A 16,601-nucleotide genomic window follows, 5' to 3' on the forward strand; every position below is an offset into this window, starting at 1 on the left:
AGGGTCTTTTTTTTTTTAATTTACCATTCAAAATAAAAAAAAAACCCTAGTGCCAATATAAAACACGAGTTAAAAACTACTGCTTCTAATTTGAATTTGGTTGCATTTAAAGGCAAATCTGAACTCTTTTGTTAGTAGGGTATGAAAATCCTTCTGGTCTAGAGATTTTTTTTCTTATTTTAAAGGTGAGTGTAAATATGTGAGATTATGCACTCTCTATCATACTGTACAGTAAGCACGGTCTATAGATTCATGGAAAATACGGGAATGATTAATTCTTGCACATTTTATTCTGAAATCTTAGAGCTTTTTTGTACCGTTAGCTTCCAGGTTAAAAAGCAAATTATTCTTTTATTCCTCCAGCCTTTACCTACCACCCCTTCAGTTCTCAAATGCTTTGTCTTCCACGTTGCTTTCTATGAAAACAAGCTTTCTCCGTTCAAGTGGGAGATATATTGACAAAGAAGTGTCATAAAAGGGTCAGTCCTGTCTATTAGAGGAACCTGGCCCTGGTGCAGTGAAGTTTAATTAGCACGCGGATAACTTGAGACACCTGCGTTGTCTCATTAAAATTGACAGGGCGACTGGAAGGCGTAAAGTGAAGTCAGGATTGAGGTGCTGGTCTGGATAAGCGAACTCATTCCCCTTCGGTAGAAGTGACCCATTTCAATAGAACATAGCACTGAATTCCATAAAAATAAAAATTAAAAATTAAAAAAATAATGTAAATTCATAAAGAAAACTTCTTCCGGCCAATGAGTCTGTTTTGCCATAAGTTATTTATCCCATGTATTATTTCTAGCAAATAGGTTAAAAGCCACGAAGAGCAGCTGAGACGACAGAGGAGCGTTATATCAAATCTCTGCCACGTTTCCACGTATCCGAGCAGCCTGTGTTGGTTTTGTCTTGAAATGCCCTTTCCACAAGCACTGTTTATATACCTGTTTTGAAGCCATGGCACGTAAAAAGGTGTGAAATTCATCAGTGCTACTTCAAAAACCTCCCCAGTAGGCAGTCCCAGTACTTGCTCGGTACTGTATTCTTGCGGGTGATTAAATGACTCCTTTCTCTTCCTGTGTTTTATTTCTCCTTTCGCTTTATTTCTCCTACTCTCAAAGATTCCTAAATTAAACTTTGTCTCTTTTTAGAACAATTTCCCTTGCGGAATGAGCCAAGCCTCTATTGATTATCACCTCAAAAGTCATTTGCAGAAACTCGATTTCACGATGAAAAATATTTTTTTTCCCCAGCTATAATGTAAAACAGCAAAGGCTTCATGTTTTTCATACGGTTACGTCTTCTGCTCTCCTGAGAGGTGCCGTGTTACTTAAAATGGGAGCGTTCTGTCATGGAGAAACAAGCAAGCTCCCTTATACACGTTGGTCTCATCTTTATGTTTCAACTTCTAAGTCATTCAAACTGACACTATTTTATAGGTGGAAAGGTGCTGGTTAGAAAAAGATGCGGTAAAGGTATGAGATGTGGGAGCAAGAAAAGATTATCCTTATTTAATTACATGTCTGACTTTACCTTCTGATTTCTGTAGCGTATTTTGACTTTTATGGTCCCGTTGTACAGGACACATCTTGGCACTTTGATTCTCCAAAAATCCTCAGTTCTTATGACAGCAAAGTGTATCTGCACCCCAATACATCGCTCCGCAATCAAAAAGGGATGGATGAATAAGTGCAGCCTGCAAGATAAGCAACACGAGAGAAGGTTTTGGGGCAGATAATAGCCCAAACTGGCTGTGTTCCCTTTCACCAGAGACATTCCTGAATCTAAGATTCATAGCTCCTTACGGAAGCAACTCACAGCAGCCTTTGGCTAAATCTTTCGGTAGGATCACCCGGACATGATGTGGGTAACCCTGCGTCGGGCTGCCAAAAGATGGAGAGATGGAGAGCGAGTATTTCTGTTCAATTAACACTACCCAAATGCAGGCAAAGCTCGCAAGGAAACCAGGATGGACAACAGCAGGATAGAAAAAAGACCTTAACAGGATTTGGAGACTTTGCAAAAGGTATTTAAGCAGTTTGTTGGGTAGCCCCAGAAATGCCTGAAAAGTGGCTCCTCCTTATGAATAAAAACATGAGCAGGAGCGGAGTGTTGAGGCAGTCTAGAAACTGCCAGCGAAACATCCAGGTGAGGCCGATGAGGCAAACTGATAAACTGCAAATCTCATTCACAAAGCTCAGAGAGCTTTCCGCAAAATAGGAAGGCCTGAACAAATTTTGGTCAGCTTGAAACCACCTACCCGCGGAAGAGCTCCGGTGAGGACAGGAGGATTGCCAGCTGCGATTTTCCAGGGGGAGGTTAAAAAAAAAAAATGGCTTTGGGCGCTTGGCAGATGGAATCAGGCGTAAAAGACAGACGAAACCCTGCTTTCCCAACAGGGCTGCATTCATTTCGGGTGATGGCTGGGGATGTTTGATGCATCAGCTGCAATATATCACATATATATATATGTATATATATATATATATATGATATATATATATATACCCTGTCTGGAGAGGGTATAGTATGGCAGCCTCTGTGTTATTTATCAGTTATACATAGTTAAAATTACTCTGTATAGTAATATCTTTTAGCAAGAGCTCCCCAAACCGTGAGTCCCCTAGGGTATAAGGTTGTCACTCTGAAATAAAACCCAAAGAGCTCGTAGCTACGTTTAGGAGTCAGATGACTTTGCGCACACACACGCAAAATCCACACACGGGGATTTGCAGCAAGACTCAGAAACCTCGGACGGATGCCTCCAGGATGCTCAGCTTCGTGGGGCTCCTCTTCTGGAAGATGAAGTTCAGGTGTTCGGTCAGATGGTAAAATCGCTGTGTGGGCCAAGAGAGAAACAAAGGCTCTTTGTGATCGAGAGCTGAAAAAGAGATTTTTGTCTCTGCTTCCCTTTTGGCCGGTATTAAATCCCTGTTGTGCTGGTGGCAGATAAGAGTTCTGGCATTTGGGATGGGAGACACACGAGGACAAAGGGCATTAAAGATTGACAGGAGTGCAGAGCCACACAAAAGGGGACAGTTCGGAGAGAATAATTGCCATGAGATACCAAAGAAATCTCTGCTACGCTCCATTCTCAGCTGCCTCTGCAGACCAAGTGATCTTCAGCTGCAGATCTCCTTCACGTCTTTGATATATGCCCTGTCTGTTGGGCTATTGTATATAAGCATTATATCATAATATGATATATTATATAAGCTTCATCCCCCGTTTGGATATCTTTTATTGCAGTTCCCAAATCGATTTTAGGAGACTTGCCTGCAAATACCTTTCCTAACCCAAAATACTGTTCGCTTTGCTGAAAAACCTAAAGCAATAAAAACAACGATCGGCTTTAAATTAATTAAGTGTGGAACGCAGCATTGTGTTCCCCTCTGGAATCAACGGACTAAAACGGCTTCAGGTTAAAAACTGGAACCAGTAGCACATACACAGCACTGCATCGTACTGCAAAGTCCTCTTCTCGGAGCTCCTCCGGCGTCCTGTCTGCTGTCACATTGCGTTCGATGACGGCTGTAGATATTTACAAAGAGATGAATGTTAGACGGGAAGGTAAAAACATTTTTAAAAAGCCAAATGTCCTTTCTATAACCGTGGTCGGTCACTGTGTGGTGTTTTACGGTAGGTACGTCCTTCCTAAGCCCGTTAGTGATCTCCGTGATGAACACATCAGCATGGGGAGCTTGATCCAAATTTGGACTCTGAAAAGAGAAGTATTCCCTGTATAGATGATCACACAGACTCTTCCTCTTGGTCACTGGCAGTTAGCAAAGCCCTCCCAACACTTTGTCCGGTTCATTTTTTCCTGCATTCGTGTCCTCGGGCTTCTACAGAGCATCCCAGGTAGGATCTTCACAAGACTTTGTAGGATGGCATTGCTGTTTACCTTGTTTCTGCCAAAATTTTCTTCCCTCATGCATCTGAAGGTCGTAGTTGGTTTCTCCGAGGCACATTTCCACTTGCAAGCTTGTGTTGAGAGGTGTGCAGGCTCTTCTCTTCCCTCATTTCCTGCTATCAGAGCCGGCAGAATTTGCAGCGAAACCTCCAGTTCGTCTCTTTCGGAGAGCTGACTCATTCTCAGATAATTTTAGACTCCTAATGAGCGGGTGTCTGCTCCGTGCCAGCCTTGTACGCTCACTGTGCAGCCAAAAAAAGGGCGAGAGGATCTTCTGAAAGACAACTCATCCGGCCTCTCCGTGGACTTTGCAAGGTGTTTCCTTCCACAGATTGTCAAGAGAGATGGAAGGAGCGGGGAGGACCCATCCCTCACTTTTAGCAGCTTGAAGTGCTGCTGTGCACATCCCAGTCCCCTTGCTGGGGAAGGTCACCAGAGCAGCAGCTAGGCAGAAAGGTCTGTGCAGTTCTCCTTGTGTTGTTACAGCTCTAGCTGTACTTCTGACCTTTTATAGTAACAGATGCCATAATCACACACCCGTTTGATGTACCAAAATGTTAAGTTTTGGTCCTAAATCCAGATCTCGAGGAACTCCACCCGTAGTCGTCTTTAACTCCAATCCTTTTCCGTTAAGCACGATTTCTTGCCACCTCTCCCTAAAGTAGCTCCTTTCAATTTTTGCATTCGTCTTCATTTTCTTAAACTCTCATTGAATGAATGCCAAGTAGCTCTCCCAAGGTACTGCTATCAAGAGGATGGACGCTGTCTTGGGTTTATTTCGCGTCCATCGTCGTATCTCTTGGCCTGATACGCAGAAATAAATAGGTTTAGCAAACTGCCTCTTTTGGGCTGACTCTTCTAGTTATGAATTAGAGGCATTGCTTTTGAAGACTGCTGTAAAACATTTGCTGGAGAACTTGAAACACGCGGCTCTGCACAAGGCAAATGGTCTCTGCTTCATTTTAGTGACAAACATCACAATTCACCTGTTGCTTTCGAGAGCTAAAGGGCAAAAAAAAGGCCCAGGCTGAACTCATTAATCATTATTACGGCTTCTCATTAGCAATATCCAGGAGGGAACATCTGTCTTTGCGCAGAAAAGGGGGGTCTTTAAGTCCAATTACTACAAATAATGAGTCACATATGAGAAACATGGCTTTTACCGCAGGATTTACAGGAGTACAATCGAAACGTAGTCTGCATTTCACTTGAGCTCCTCGCCATCACAACAAATATTTCCTTCTCCACGAGCCCATGAAAACCAAGCAGGCTGCGATGCGAAGCATCAGAAAAGCCTATATATGTATATATATATATATTTATATTTATATATTTATATACTTATATATTTATATATTTATATTTATACATATATATATAAAGGTATGTATATTGGAGGTAACAGAGCATCAAGAGGACAAAAAGGGAGGGAGAGGGGTGCCCTTCTTTGGAAATAAGCCTTTTTATGAAGAAATGGAAGGGAGAAACATTCCCTTCTTAAAAAACTGATTTGAATGTGCATCACTTAGGAGATTGAATCTCTGGGGATAGCTGCTTCTTCTCAGCTTACTCTGAGATACAGAGAAGTTTGAAGGGCCAGTTATTACGTGGTTTTTTTTTTAGCGATTAAACTGGAGCTGGAAGGGGGAGTGTATCTCGGTGGTGATCTCTTTTAGCTCACATTAAGCTTTCACACTTTCCTAGCTCCGGCTATGAAATTATCTGAGATTCTCAGCCTCAAAGAAATTGTTTGTGAGTCTCTCCGTGTTCCTGCCCTTGTCTTGCCAGTATTTGCTGGAGCTCTCTCTTCACGAGCATGCTGCCGGCAACTCGATTTAGGGAGGCATTTTGTCCTCTCTTCTGCTCCACGGTGCTTTCCCTGCCCTAAACTAATTAAAAAAAAAGCACAGTTCTTTGAAATAGAGGAAGATTAATCTGCAGTTCCTGTCTCCTGGCTACTCGCTTGGGCTGGAAGGAGCAGAAGGCTGTCACGGCCGCGGTGATTTGTTGGGATTCGGGGAGCCCAGCGCTGCTCCATCTGCAGATGCTGCCTGCTGGGGAAATTCTCCAGGTAGCTCCAGTCCTGGCTCAGAAGCTTTGCTTTAATGACCTGTTAATGATCTATAAGAAAACAGAGACCGTCAGGCAGGAGGAAGGGAAAACAAATGGGTGTTTAAATTTAGGGTCGACGGGAAGGTGGTTTGGTGTTGTATGGCAGCTGGGTACATCCAGAGACAGCTGGACTGGCAACAGCAAGAGAAAAATGGCAATATTTAATAAATAAAATAAGAAAATATTCTATTATGAATAGAATACAATAGAGTACAATAAAAAAAGGGCAAACAAATAGAATACAATAGGGTACAATAGAAAAAGGACAGGGAACTGGCTGAAGATCACAGCGGAGGAGATATTTAGAAAAAAAGCCATCGGGCTAGGGTTTGTTATTTGTGATTTTTTTGTCGTTCCTTCTTTTAAGCCGTCGCTTTAGGGGGAGCAGGCACGCTCGAAATGGCCGTCCCCACATTCAGCCTCAAATCCACGATGCGTTGTTTCAGTACACCATCTCACTTGGGTTTTGCGAGGTGACTTGGGAAGTCCCTTGCTGTCAGTAAAGAAACCTCTTTTGATTTTTCTTTTTCTCCTTCCGAGCTGGAATGAAAAGTCAGTAAAAATCTTTTTTTTGCAGAGAGAGGTGAACTATGTTTTTTTTTTTTCAAGCTTGCTCCGTGACCCGCCTGGAGGCCGGCGCTTGCCCTGAGGGAGTTCGACGCGAAAATTGTCCCCTTTTTCATAGCGATGTCTTCTTAACGTGCCTTTTTTTTTTTTCTCTCTCTTCAGGACCTAACCTTCCCAAGGCTCAGGTTAAAACAGCATCCCTCGGCTTGGCAGGAAAAGCAAGGTCACCCCTGCTGCCCGTCTCGGTGCCCACGGCCCCGGAGGTCTCGGAGGAGGGCCACAAGCAGACGGAAGACTCCTCTAACGTAAGAACCGCCTTTAACGGGCAGCCTCATCGCAAAGCTCATCGTCGTCAAGCCATATTCTCTAATCCCCTACCCGCACGTTAATTTTTCGGTAATGGCCTGTGCCTCCTCACCTCGGGCAGCAGGCTGCAGCTGAGAGCTATTAGGAAGGCCGTAAAAAGTTCTGGCAAGCCAGTAAAACTTTTCCGGGGACTTTAATGGACTTCGGAGCGTGTGATAAAGGGGAGAAGCGAGCGCTTAAATTCCCTGCTAATAGCAGCCACGGGACGACTCACACGGCTTCTCCTGAGCTGCTGGAGATAGCGGGAGAGGAGAGGGAGGGGGGTGAGAACCGCGATAAGGGGAGGAAATAATTTTGGCAGGAAAAATGAGTATATAGTAATACCCGATAATGGTGGGAAAAATAACCCCGAAGAAGCAGATAAGTGAAACTGAAAAGGTGGGGAAATTAGAATAATCTTTTCACTCCTATTAGGGCTCTCTGAGAGAAATGTCTCGCATGATCCAGGAGACGAAACAGTGCAAAAGAAAAGGAATAAGGGAAAAAAAAAAAAAAGGCAATATTCTAAATACACGTTGTATATCACCTCTTTTCATCTACTCACGCCGGAGAATTTCTTGCTAGGCACTACAGCAGTGATCTGTGCCACGTCTCGGTTTTACGTTTTCAACCTGGCTAAAGGAAGAGGCAGGATTTGCATCGGGCGGGCGTGTGGAGGGGTTTGGCCTGCTGAATATGGGACACCAGCGTTTGGTTCCCGTTCGTCGTTATCAACAACATAAAAATATAACCTTAGTCTCCTGCTGGAGGGGAATGAGAAGGACGGGGCCCTCCTTGGTGAGAGGCTCACCTCGTAACCCCAGAGAGGCTTTGCTGCAAGCTACAGCCTGCCCTGGGCCACTCCGGGTCCCTGGGGACATCCCTGTCCCTGCCACATCCCAGGCTTTGGGTGGGGGCGCTTCGTTTTCTGCCCCTTCCCGCTTATTTGCGTGTGTTTGTTCACCTGCAGGTTTATGAACAGGACGATCTGAGCGAACAGATGGCCAGTTTGGAGGGGCTAATGAAGCAGCTCAACGCTATCACAGGCTCAGCCTTCTAGGAGCTGGTGACGGATAGGTAACGATCCAGGAGCACTGCAGCATACCAGGATTTCACGCACACCACCCGCCTACATGACCCCATAACGTCGTCTCGTTCCCGGTACCACTCCTTCAGCGCAAGGAAGGTTCCTGCAAAGTCCTTGGAGGAATAATAAAAAGAAGAAGAAAAAGAAAAAAAAAAAAAAAGGAAAAAAAAGGATAGTAACGGAAACGTTACGGAACTGTAGATCTGGCATCGTGAAGTGATGAAAGCGTGGCAAGACGAACGACGCCATCACCGCAGAGTCGCAGCTGATGCCGCTGGATCGCTCGTTTTGATCTCCTAGTCTTCGTAGAGCTCAAGTTGTCCTGACTAACTCATGTTTTACTCCGTAGAGGTCTGTAGCTTTTCGTATAGCTCTAGTCTTACCTCACGCAAGTCTGGTTTTAAGCATAGGCCGTGCCGTTAAGCGGACAGCGTTGTAGGTCAGTCGTTTGTTTTTCTACGTAATTACTGACTACAGAAACACCCGTAGCAAATAACCACGCCACCACGCCAAAACGTTGGAGCTTTTCCCAACAGCACAAACGAGAAGACAAAATACTCACTTATTTTGTCGCTGCGGCCCCTCGTCTCGCACGAGTGCCGGGCATTAGCGAGTTGCTGTAAAAATGCAGCCAGTTTTAGCAAGCCTTTGGAAACTGACCGAGGAATCAGGAAGGTTTCTCCAAAACCACCTTTCCTGGTTGAGATGGGCTCCGGGAGAAAAGCAAGCGAGGAGCGGTGAGCAGCAGGACACGGGGAAGTCTTCGGTGATCCCCTCTCCCTCTGGTCCCGGTGCTTTGGCTGTTTATTGACAACTGGCTGAATTGAGTAAATTCTGTGTGCACACATTTTATTGCTATATTTTCAGCTGCATTCAGAGCTAATCCCTGTTTATGCAGCTGAATCACCAAAAGGGAACTGATTTGCATATTTATCAGTTAGGAGGCTGCAAAACCCAATAAGAGAGTTTCAGATGAATTATTCCATTCAGCTCTGCCTTTGATTTCAAGCTTGAGTGGGTCATAATTTTAAAAGAGCATGGAAAGGATAGGATCTTTACAACCTAATAGCTCCTTTTATTAGGTGGGTAATTAAATGTGAATCTCCGAATAAAATATTTTGAGTAAAATGGCACTGCAACAGAAGTAATAATTCAGATTATTTTCTTCGGCCCCGTGCTGTAAAGGAAAATCAGATGTCAAGGAGGAATTCGAATGCTTCGTTAGGAACTCCAGTGTGTTTGTGAAAACGCTCCTTAAAAATGCCTTGTTATTCAATTTGCTAAGATTTTAATGAAATATTTCTGGAGAGTAAGGAAATCCTGTGTGTACGGGCAGCTGAGCTTTCCAGCTCCGAGATTCGTTGCCAAAAGACTCTAGTGAAAATAAACTGCACAAATCTTCCGTGCTGAAAACCCCGCTCAGCTGTGAGGGCCTATGAAATCACTACCTCCGTTTTTACTCAGAGAAAGAGGGCTTAATGCAGCTTTTGAGTAGCTCCCCTCTGATATTTGCCGAGAGTGACGTTGTTTGGAGTGGGAACGTAAGGTCGGATCTGACTCTCCCCAATCCTTTAGAAAATACCTGTCACCCTGGGTTTGCAGCGGGCTATCTGGGAACGAAAACTGCTCCAGGACTTGGCCCGTTTAAATCAATAAGCTCCGCGCCGAAAGGGGTCTTCGTGTGCGCCGTCCCTGGGAAGGGACAACCCGACCAGCTCAGCCCGAGCAAGGCCCAGCAACTCCCCTCCCCGCTTTTTTAATAAATGAGCGAGAAATTTCAATTTAAGTTGAGCATATCTCAGTAAAACTAAGTTATCCCATATAAGAACATCAACTTTCTGAAATCGTGTGTTTTCCTTTTCCCAGATCCCAGAAGGCTGGGCACAGCTGGCTGCCTTCCTTCTGTTCCTTTTTGCCTGTTGTAGCGGAGCCCTTGACCTCCCCTGAGCTACGTGACCCTAAAGTTGGGCGTAGTTATCCCAAGGCGCCTCGGAGATGGTGCCAACCGTCTTTTGAAGATGATTTTTAGGATGGTTTTAATAAGATTCCTAAGGGCTGGAAAGCTAATTAGCAAACAGCTCATCCTATACATGAACTGCGTTACTTGCAAGCCCCAGATGAGTGTTTTAGCACAAAACTCTTACAGTATATTTTGCTGATGCTCTATTTATTTGCAGTGAGCTCGGCTTTGGATTCCGACACGTTCCTCAGCGGACAGAATCTTTACAGCCCGTGACTGCCTCAGCCGTGGCCACTCCCGGAGCAATGCAATGAGAAACCTGGCAAGGCAGGGCAGGCTCGTGAAGCTCAGCGGGAGCAGGGGAGATCATTAGCTAAGCAGTGCGATGGGGCTGCCGTGAACAGGTGAAAAACAAACGAGTTAGCAGGCAAAAAAGGTATTTTTTTTTTTTGTCCTCCTAGACCTAAAACTTGGAGCCGTATCAACGGCTCAAAGGGCTCAGGGCTCCCCAGCTCAGTGTATTTGTCTGCCAGCTGCTTCGATGTTCACTTCTGGTTGAGAAGTTCCAGTCCCTTTGTGAAGCTGTTTATTTTTTGGAAGGGGAAGGCTGATGTTCTTGCGCGTCACCTTGGTTACATCACGATCTGGGGCTGGCCATCGGGTGTCCCTTCTCAGGGACCACGCACACGGCTTGGGCTTTACCCCAGGGGCATTTAGAAGAGCATTTGGGCAAATGTTTTTGACGAGGACCATCGTATCCTTGCAATTTTCACAGGAGCGTCTTTTCACTAACCCCTTCCCAGAGCCAGCTTTTTAAAAACGGCTTAGGTAGGACTGCTGCATCTCCGGCCCGATTCCCTCCTCAGCATTTTTAAGGACTAAACGATTCTTTAAAACATTTCTCTGGAGCTGCCGGGCATGTTTGCAGTGCACGTTCACAAGCTCTGACAATTTCTGCCAAAACACACGACGCAAGCCAGGAAACACCGGGCAAAATGATGGCAGTGATGTTGGAGTTGTTAGGGACTTGTTCCCGTGGGGAAGGAAGGGGGTGTGCGTACAGCAGTGCCCTCGCAGAATCCTTCCAGCCCAGGGGAAGTGTTGGGAATTTTAATCTACAGCCAAAGCTGAAAGTTTAACTCCTGCTGTCGCTCTCCAAGAACCCGTCCCCAGGACCACCGTCCTTGCACCCAACTCGGAGTCCTGCAGACGCATCAGATCGTGTGCGGCTGCTTGTGAAAGCTGCCGTGAGCAGGCAGCAGCGCCCTTGGTACAAAAAGTGCAGATGTTGGCAGGGTGAAAGCCAGCAGCGTCACCCAGTCGTGCATTAAATCCAGAAAGAGGTGTAGGGAAGGAAAAGTGCAAGCAAAGCGAATGGCAAGCAGAAGGTGGCTGAGCTGCAACCCCTCGCTCTCATTCCTGAAATGGGTACCTTGGAAACTGGAGGAACCGAGCTTTTTTATTTATTTTTTCTTTTTTTAAAATCAATTAAAGCCACTTCATTGGTGATCAGCGATCGCTTTTCCCGTCAGCTTCGTTTCCCCATTAGCTACTGAGTGTCCTGGTGTCGAACTGGATTCCCGGAGGTTCCACGACCTTTTTCTTTTTTTCAACTTCTCAGCAAAAAGCATCGAACGCATCCGCACCCTGACCTTTGTGGGCTGGAGAACACAACGCGGCCCACACGTCACGAGGTGGCACAAGCCCGCGGGCTTCACCGTATGCTGTGCACGTAGTTGGAAGTGCGAGGAAGCAACGCCGGTGGAAGGAACAATGCTGTTTTTATTATTGTAAAATAGACCTGGCAATTCCTACATTTGCGAGTTGCCACCACGTTCGGGACGGGGCGGTTGGGGGTGGGGGGGGGGGGGTGGGGAGGGTGGACCTTTTTATAAGTAATATTTAATTTATTATTTCGAGTGTTTTCTTTGGGATAATTTATGGGACGAGGGATATACCTGGCTGGAAAACCTAAAGCAGGCTGTTAAAGCTGCAGTGTGCCCACGGCCCCGCGCGCCGGGCTCTGGCACCGCGTCGCTCACCCCGAGCGGGAGCCATCGGGAGGGTCGGGCATCGTGACCGTGGCTGTCGTGCACACGCGAACTCCGAAGTTAATTAGCTGGGAAGCACCGGCCCCAGCCTGCTAATTAAATGCTCTGACACTGGTGAAAGCAGTGCCGACTCGCCGTTTAAAGGGCTTCGCAAGGTAATTCAAAAATTCTTAGCAAACTAGTGATTTGTTTCTCTGATAGAAATGGGTAATACTACAGCTTTAACTAGCCTTAGTTTAAAAAAGAAAAAAAAAAAAAGAAAAAAAAACTTGTCGTTACAAAAGGCCTAAAGATGGCATTTTGAGCCTATAAACAGTTTCTTTAAATTGTCAGACTCTAGCATTGTTAACCAAATTAGAATAGTGACTGCAATATTTAAGTGTAAATCTTGTTCTATGAGAAAGGGAACTTGCTTACAGTTTAAAAAAAAAAGACTGTTTCTACACACAATCTTGTATACTACTACATGAAGAAAAAGGGGGTTTTGTAATGCACTGTAGAACAGTCTCATAATTCATTTTTTATAGAAATGTTATTCCAATGGTGCATTTTTTTGTTTAATAAATAAAGTTTTGATACAATTTCCCTCTCGTGGTCTGGTACACTGCATAGCAAGCACCGGGCATCGGTGCCCACACCGCAGGGCAATGCCACAGCCCCCTGCCTCTGCTGGCTCCATCCCCCCCCCCCTCATTGCTCCCTCCCGAGCCACGTGCAAATGCAGTTTGCAACTTGGGGGCAAATTAAAGTGAATATTTGGGGACGTTCTGGATGCCGCAGGGGTTGTGTCAGTGTGGGGGAGGCACCACCAAGAGAGGAAGTCTTCTTGCATGGAAAGACGCGGCGCCACCATGCAAACAGTTGTGCGGGTAGGTACCTTCAAACTCTTAGGAACTGGCCCCATACTGGCTAGAGAAAAAGCCTTCTGGCCTTGGCTTTTTACTGTCGCCAGCGTGCAGAGTGCTAAAGCAGCTGCAGCGGCTGCTCCCCAGGGCCGGGTGGGCTGCCCAGCGCTTTCCGTGTCCCTGAGCTGCCTGTGATGGGCTTCCAAGACGCCCTTCCAGCTATTTCATTTCACAAGCTATTTTCCATCCGTAATGAGCAGCTGGGATTCGGATTTGTTTCTGCACCCCCGCCCCACCTCCCATCGCCCCCGGTTCCTGCTGCTGTTTCTCAGCTGGTTGCTCCACACCAGAAGTGCCAGCACCAGCTTTCCCCCAGCTCAGAGCCCAGCGATTGCTGAGCCTGCGTGCCCTGCCCCTCACAGGCACCGCGGCTCAGTATTAAAGTAATTGCAGGCCACAACCAGCCTTTAAAGCTACCCAAAATGCTGCTAGGTGACTCCAAAAGGGACGTGAGCAACCTCAAAGCACGTCAGTGCTGAGCCCTAAGTGCTCAGCAAGTGGATTTTCACAGCTATCCCCGCTCTGCTTCAAATCCCTCTCGGGCCTGAAAAAGATTTCAGGCAGCATCTGGTCGTTCGATGGCATTTAGAAACCTCCCAGCCTGGGCAGCAAGAGGCAGGGAGAGCTTCTTGCAAGCTCTTTGGTCTGGGTTTTACTGATGTGTCATCAGAGGGGTCCCTACAGACAAGTTAGAGTTTTATTACGTAAGGTTTGCTGTCAGAGAAAAGGAACCTACAGCTGCAATTTAATTCACTTCCTGAGTTAAGAAGTTAAGCCTAGGAGGAAACCCACCACAGTCAACAGGCTTTTGTGTGGCAGGGACGTCGGTCTGCTACACCTGCTGCTGCCAGCACCACAAATCCAAAAAAATGGAAACTGGAAATGGGAAATCGGGCTTTTGCAAGGCAAATGGGAACGGCCCCGGCCCGAAGAGGCGCTGACCCAAAACGCTTTCCTGAGGCCGTGCTGCGAGCAGGCCTCGGGGAGGCCTGGCTGGGAAGGACACTTTTCTGTGCCTTGTGCCAACAGCCCTCACCCGGGCACTAACAGGGGGCTTCTCCCTTGATCAGGGGAAGCAGGGACAAGTCCCCGTTCTGAGGAAACTTTTTGCTTTGCCCTGCACCCGATGTCCACCACTCGCTTCAGCCCCCACACGTGTCAGGAGCACGGCTCGCGTTCAGTATCATGGCAGACTCCCTGGCGCACCCGTATTTCTTCCTTCACACAAAGCTGCTCTTTCCTGTCTAATTTGCAGAATTAACGGTAAAGTGATGTTTTGTGTGTGAGTGTCATCAGTCTCAACCTTCAGGGCTGCATAACTAAATGTGACTCTGGGAAAGAAATTTCTGTTCTGCTGCTGCAGTTTGCAGTTTCAAGGTCTTTTCCAAAGAAAAGAGCACGTTTTATGGGGGGACAGATTTCATGTTTATTTCTAAAATTTAATACTACTTTATGAACACTGAAGCCCTTTTTATGCTCTTGGCACAAGCGTTTTTAATATGAAATGACTTTTTTTTTTTTTCCTAAACTACAAGCAGTGGCAGGTAACAAATCATCACATCAGTGAGTGGAGAGATTTTTGTGCCTAAAAGAGAAATAAGAAGTTATCCCTGGAGTTAGCTAGCAGTATTACTCCTGCTTTTGAAGCGGGTCGAAACCTGACAGTCTGGTATGACTGCAAAGGAGAGAGCGACAGAGGCGGGTGGGATCTGATCCAGGCTGGTCAGCCAAATTGAAAGCTAAGAAAACAGTCGAAGGGCCCCAGATGTAAACTTTGGGGACTTTTCTCCTTAAGGCACTTCTTAAATGTTCAGTTCTGCTCTGTAGGAAGGGAAAATGCCCCTCAAACACCTGACTGAAGAGCCGAAGTTGACCCCTCAGTGGGCCTTGCCTCCTCCTCCCAGGCGAGCACGAGCCCGGCTCCTGGGGCTCCCACTTGCTGCACCCCGATTTGAGCAAGGTGGGTCCTTGACCCATGTGAGGATCCAGGAGGAAAATCTGGGGGATTATTTTTGTGCTGGAGTCCTTGAAAAACTCTATTTGGGGTTGTCAGTGGGGATTAATGGGAGGCCTTTATAGTATACCACGTTTAAGCACAGAGAAATACGGCTGTAGGGTAAACCAACACGTGATGAATTGCGTGCATTGAGGCTTAAGTTTGAATTTAAAATGGTGGCATTCTAATAAATTTATCATGGTTCAGTATTTTATTGGTCAGGTGGGAATATTTTGCTTCGTGCACAAAAAGATGTCAACCTCTCTTGGGGGCCAATAAATTACATCTGTTTGAGCTTTTCATTTAAGAAAATAATGTTAGCAGGGGGAATATAAATCAGCGGCAGGTTTAGAAGAAAGTGTTGTTAAATGTTTCACTTTAAGTCAAACTGACTGCCGTATCAGTGGTGGTTTTGGCCTGAAAACCGTTCTCTTTAGTGGTTATCAGGAGTAATTTCCACATGCGGTGTGTGCTCCGGGGCCGTGTGGTCTTACCTGGGGCAGGCAGAGCCTCTTGGCCATGCCAGGCTCCTTTCTACTGAAGCCCTGAGCCACAGCTCCGTTTACAAAGCCCATCATAAAAGCAGTCCTTTATTTTCCTTTCAAACACCAGAGACTGTTGATTTGAGGACATCCCGGTATTTCACTGAAACATAATGCATTTTATGGAATATGGTCGGGAAATTATCACAATGTTTTATTTCAGTCTTGCTTCAATGCGGTGAAGTACTTGCCTGGGCTATAAATATTTTGACTTTTTTTTGTGTATCCTGCTTTAAAGCTACATATGTTCCAGCTGATATTATAATGCAAAAGCCCAGGCATAAAACTCAGAAGAAAATGTTCTGACTTTGCTGAAACATAATGCGAGTAAATCAAATACCTTCGCGATATTTCCTTTTAGAGAAAGCTATGAATTTTGCATTTTTCACCCCAGCTTGGGAAGCAACCAGGGTTTTTTGGCTCCATTGTGGAATTGCAACGCAGCCTGCCAGCAGCCTTAAATCAATAAGCTCCGCTACGCCTGCCCGCGCCGCTGCCCCAGGCAGACGCTCCCTATTTAGCAACCGAGCTGAAAAAAAAAAAAAACAAACAGCCTGCTTGGTGTGTCGCGTTACCCCTCCCCCCGTTTTGTTGGGTTTTACTGTGAAAAAATGTCTTATTACGATTTTACCTTGCTTTTTCTCTCAGGTCTCCCATTTCTTTTTCTATATTTTTCTTTTTCTCCCCCTTTTCTATAAACGCGGAGCGCACGAGCGAAGCCCGGCTCCTCGACCTGTGTGCCAAAGCCAGGCCCCGTGCGTTTGCCTGCGTGCAGAAGGATGCTGCCCCACTGCTTTCCCGCCTTACAGGACTTCGTTAGCGCTGAAAAACCTGGGAACGAGGCAACGGAGACGTCATTAAGCGCTGCAGGAAGAAACCGCAGCCTGACTTCAAAAATCGCGGCACCATGGGGAGGAGCTGAGGGACCCCCCCCCGGGCCAACCCCCCCACGACACAGCGGCTCAGAGGCAGCGTGGAGGGCTCAGGCTTCACCTGGTGGGGCTGAGCAGCTCACCCCAGCTCCTTCCAGCCACCGACCACCCTCACGGTGGAGAATTTTCCCCCAGTGAACCCAAATCTCGCTTGCGGCCCCCGTGTTGTTCATGCTGGCTAAGCGATGGCCCAA

At 46.3% G+C, this 16,601-nt stretch overlaps 1 protein-coding gene across 7 annotated transcripts in view; it reads left to right on the forward strand.

Annotated features, from left to right (window-relative positions):
- Positions 1-8,526, forward strand: part of LOC310888631 (netrin receptor DCC) — a 414,661-nt gene extending 406,135 nt beyond the window's left edge. For all 7 annotated transcript variants that reach the window (XM_083815528.1, XM_083815525.1, XM_083815526.1 and 4 more), the window contains 2 exons: positions 6,752-6,894; positions 7,905-8,526. In XM_083815528.1, coding sequence (XP_083671654.1) covers positions 6,752-6,894; positions 7,905-7,994 — 233 coding nt within the window. In that variant the 3' untranslated portion in view covers positions 7,995-8,526. The remainder of the gene's footprint in view (positions 1-6,751; positions 6,895-7,904) is intronic.
- Positions 8,527-16,601: the final 8,075 nt, after the last annotated feature.

Source organism: Anser anser (assembly GCF_964211835.1).
Source record: "Anser anser genome assembly, chromosome: W".
NCBI lineage: Eukaryota > Metazoa > Chordata > Aves > Anseriformes > Anatidae > Anser > Anser anser.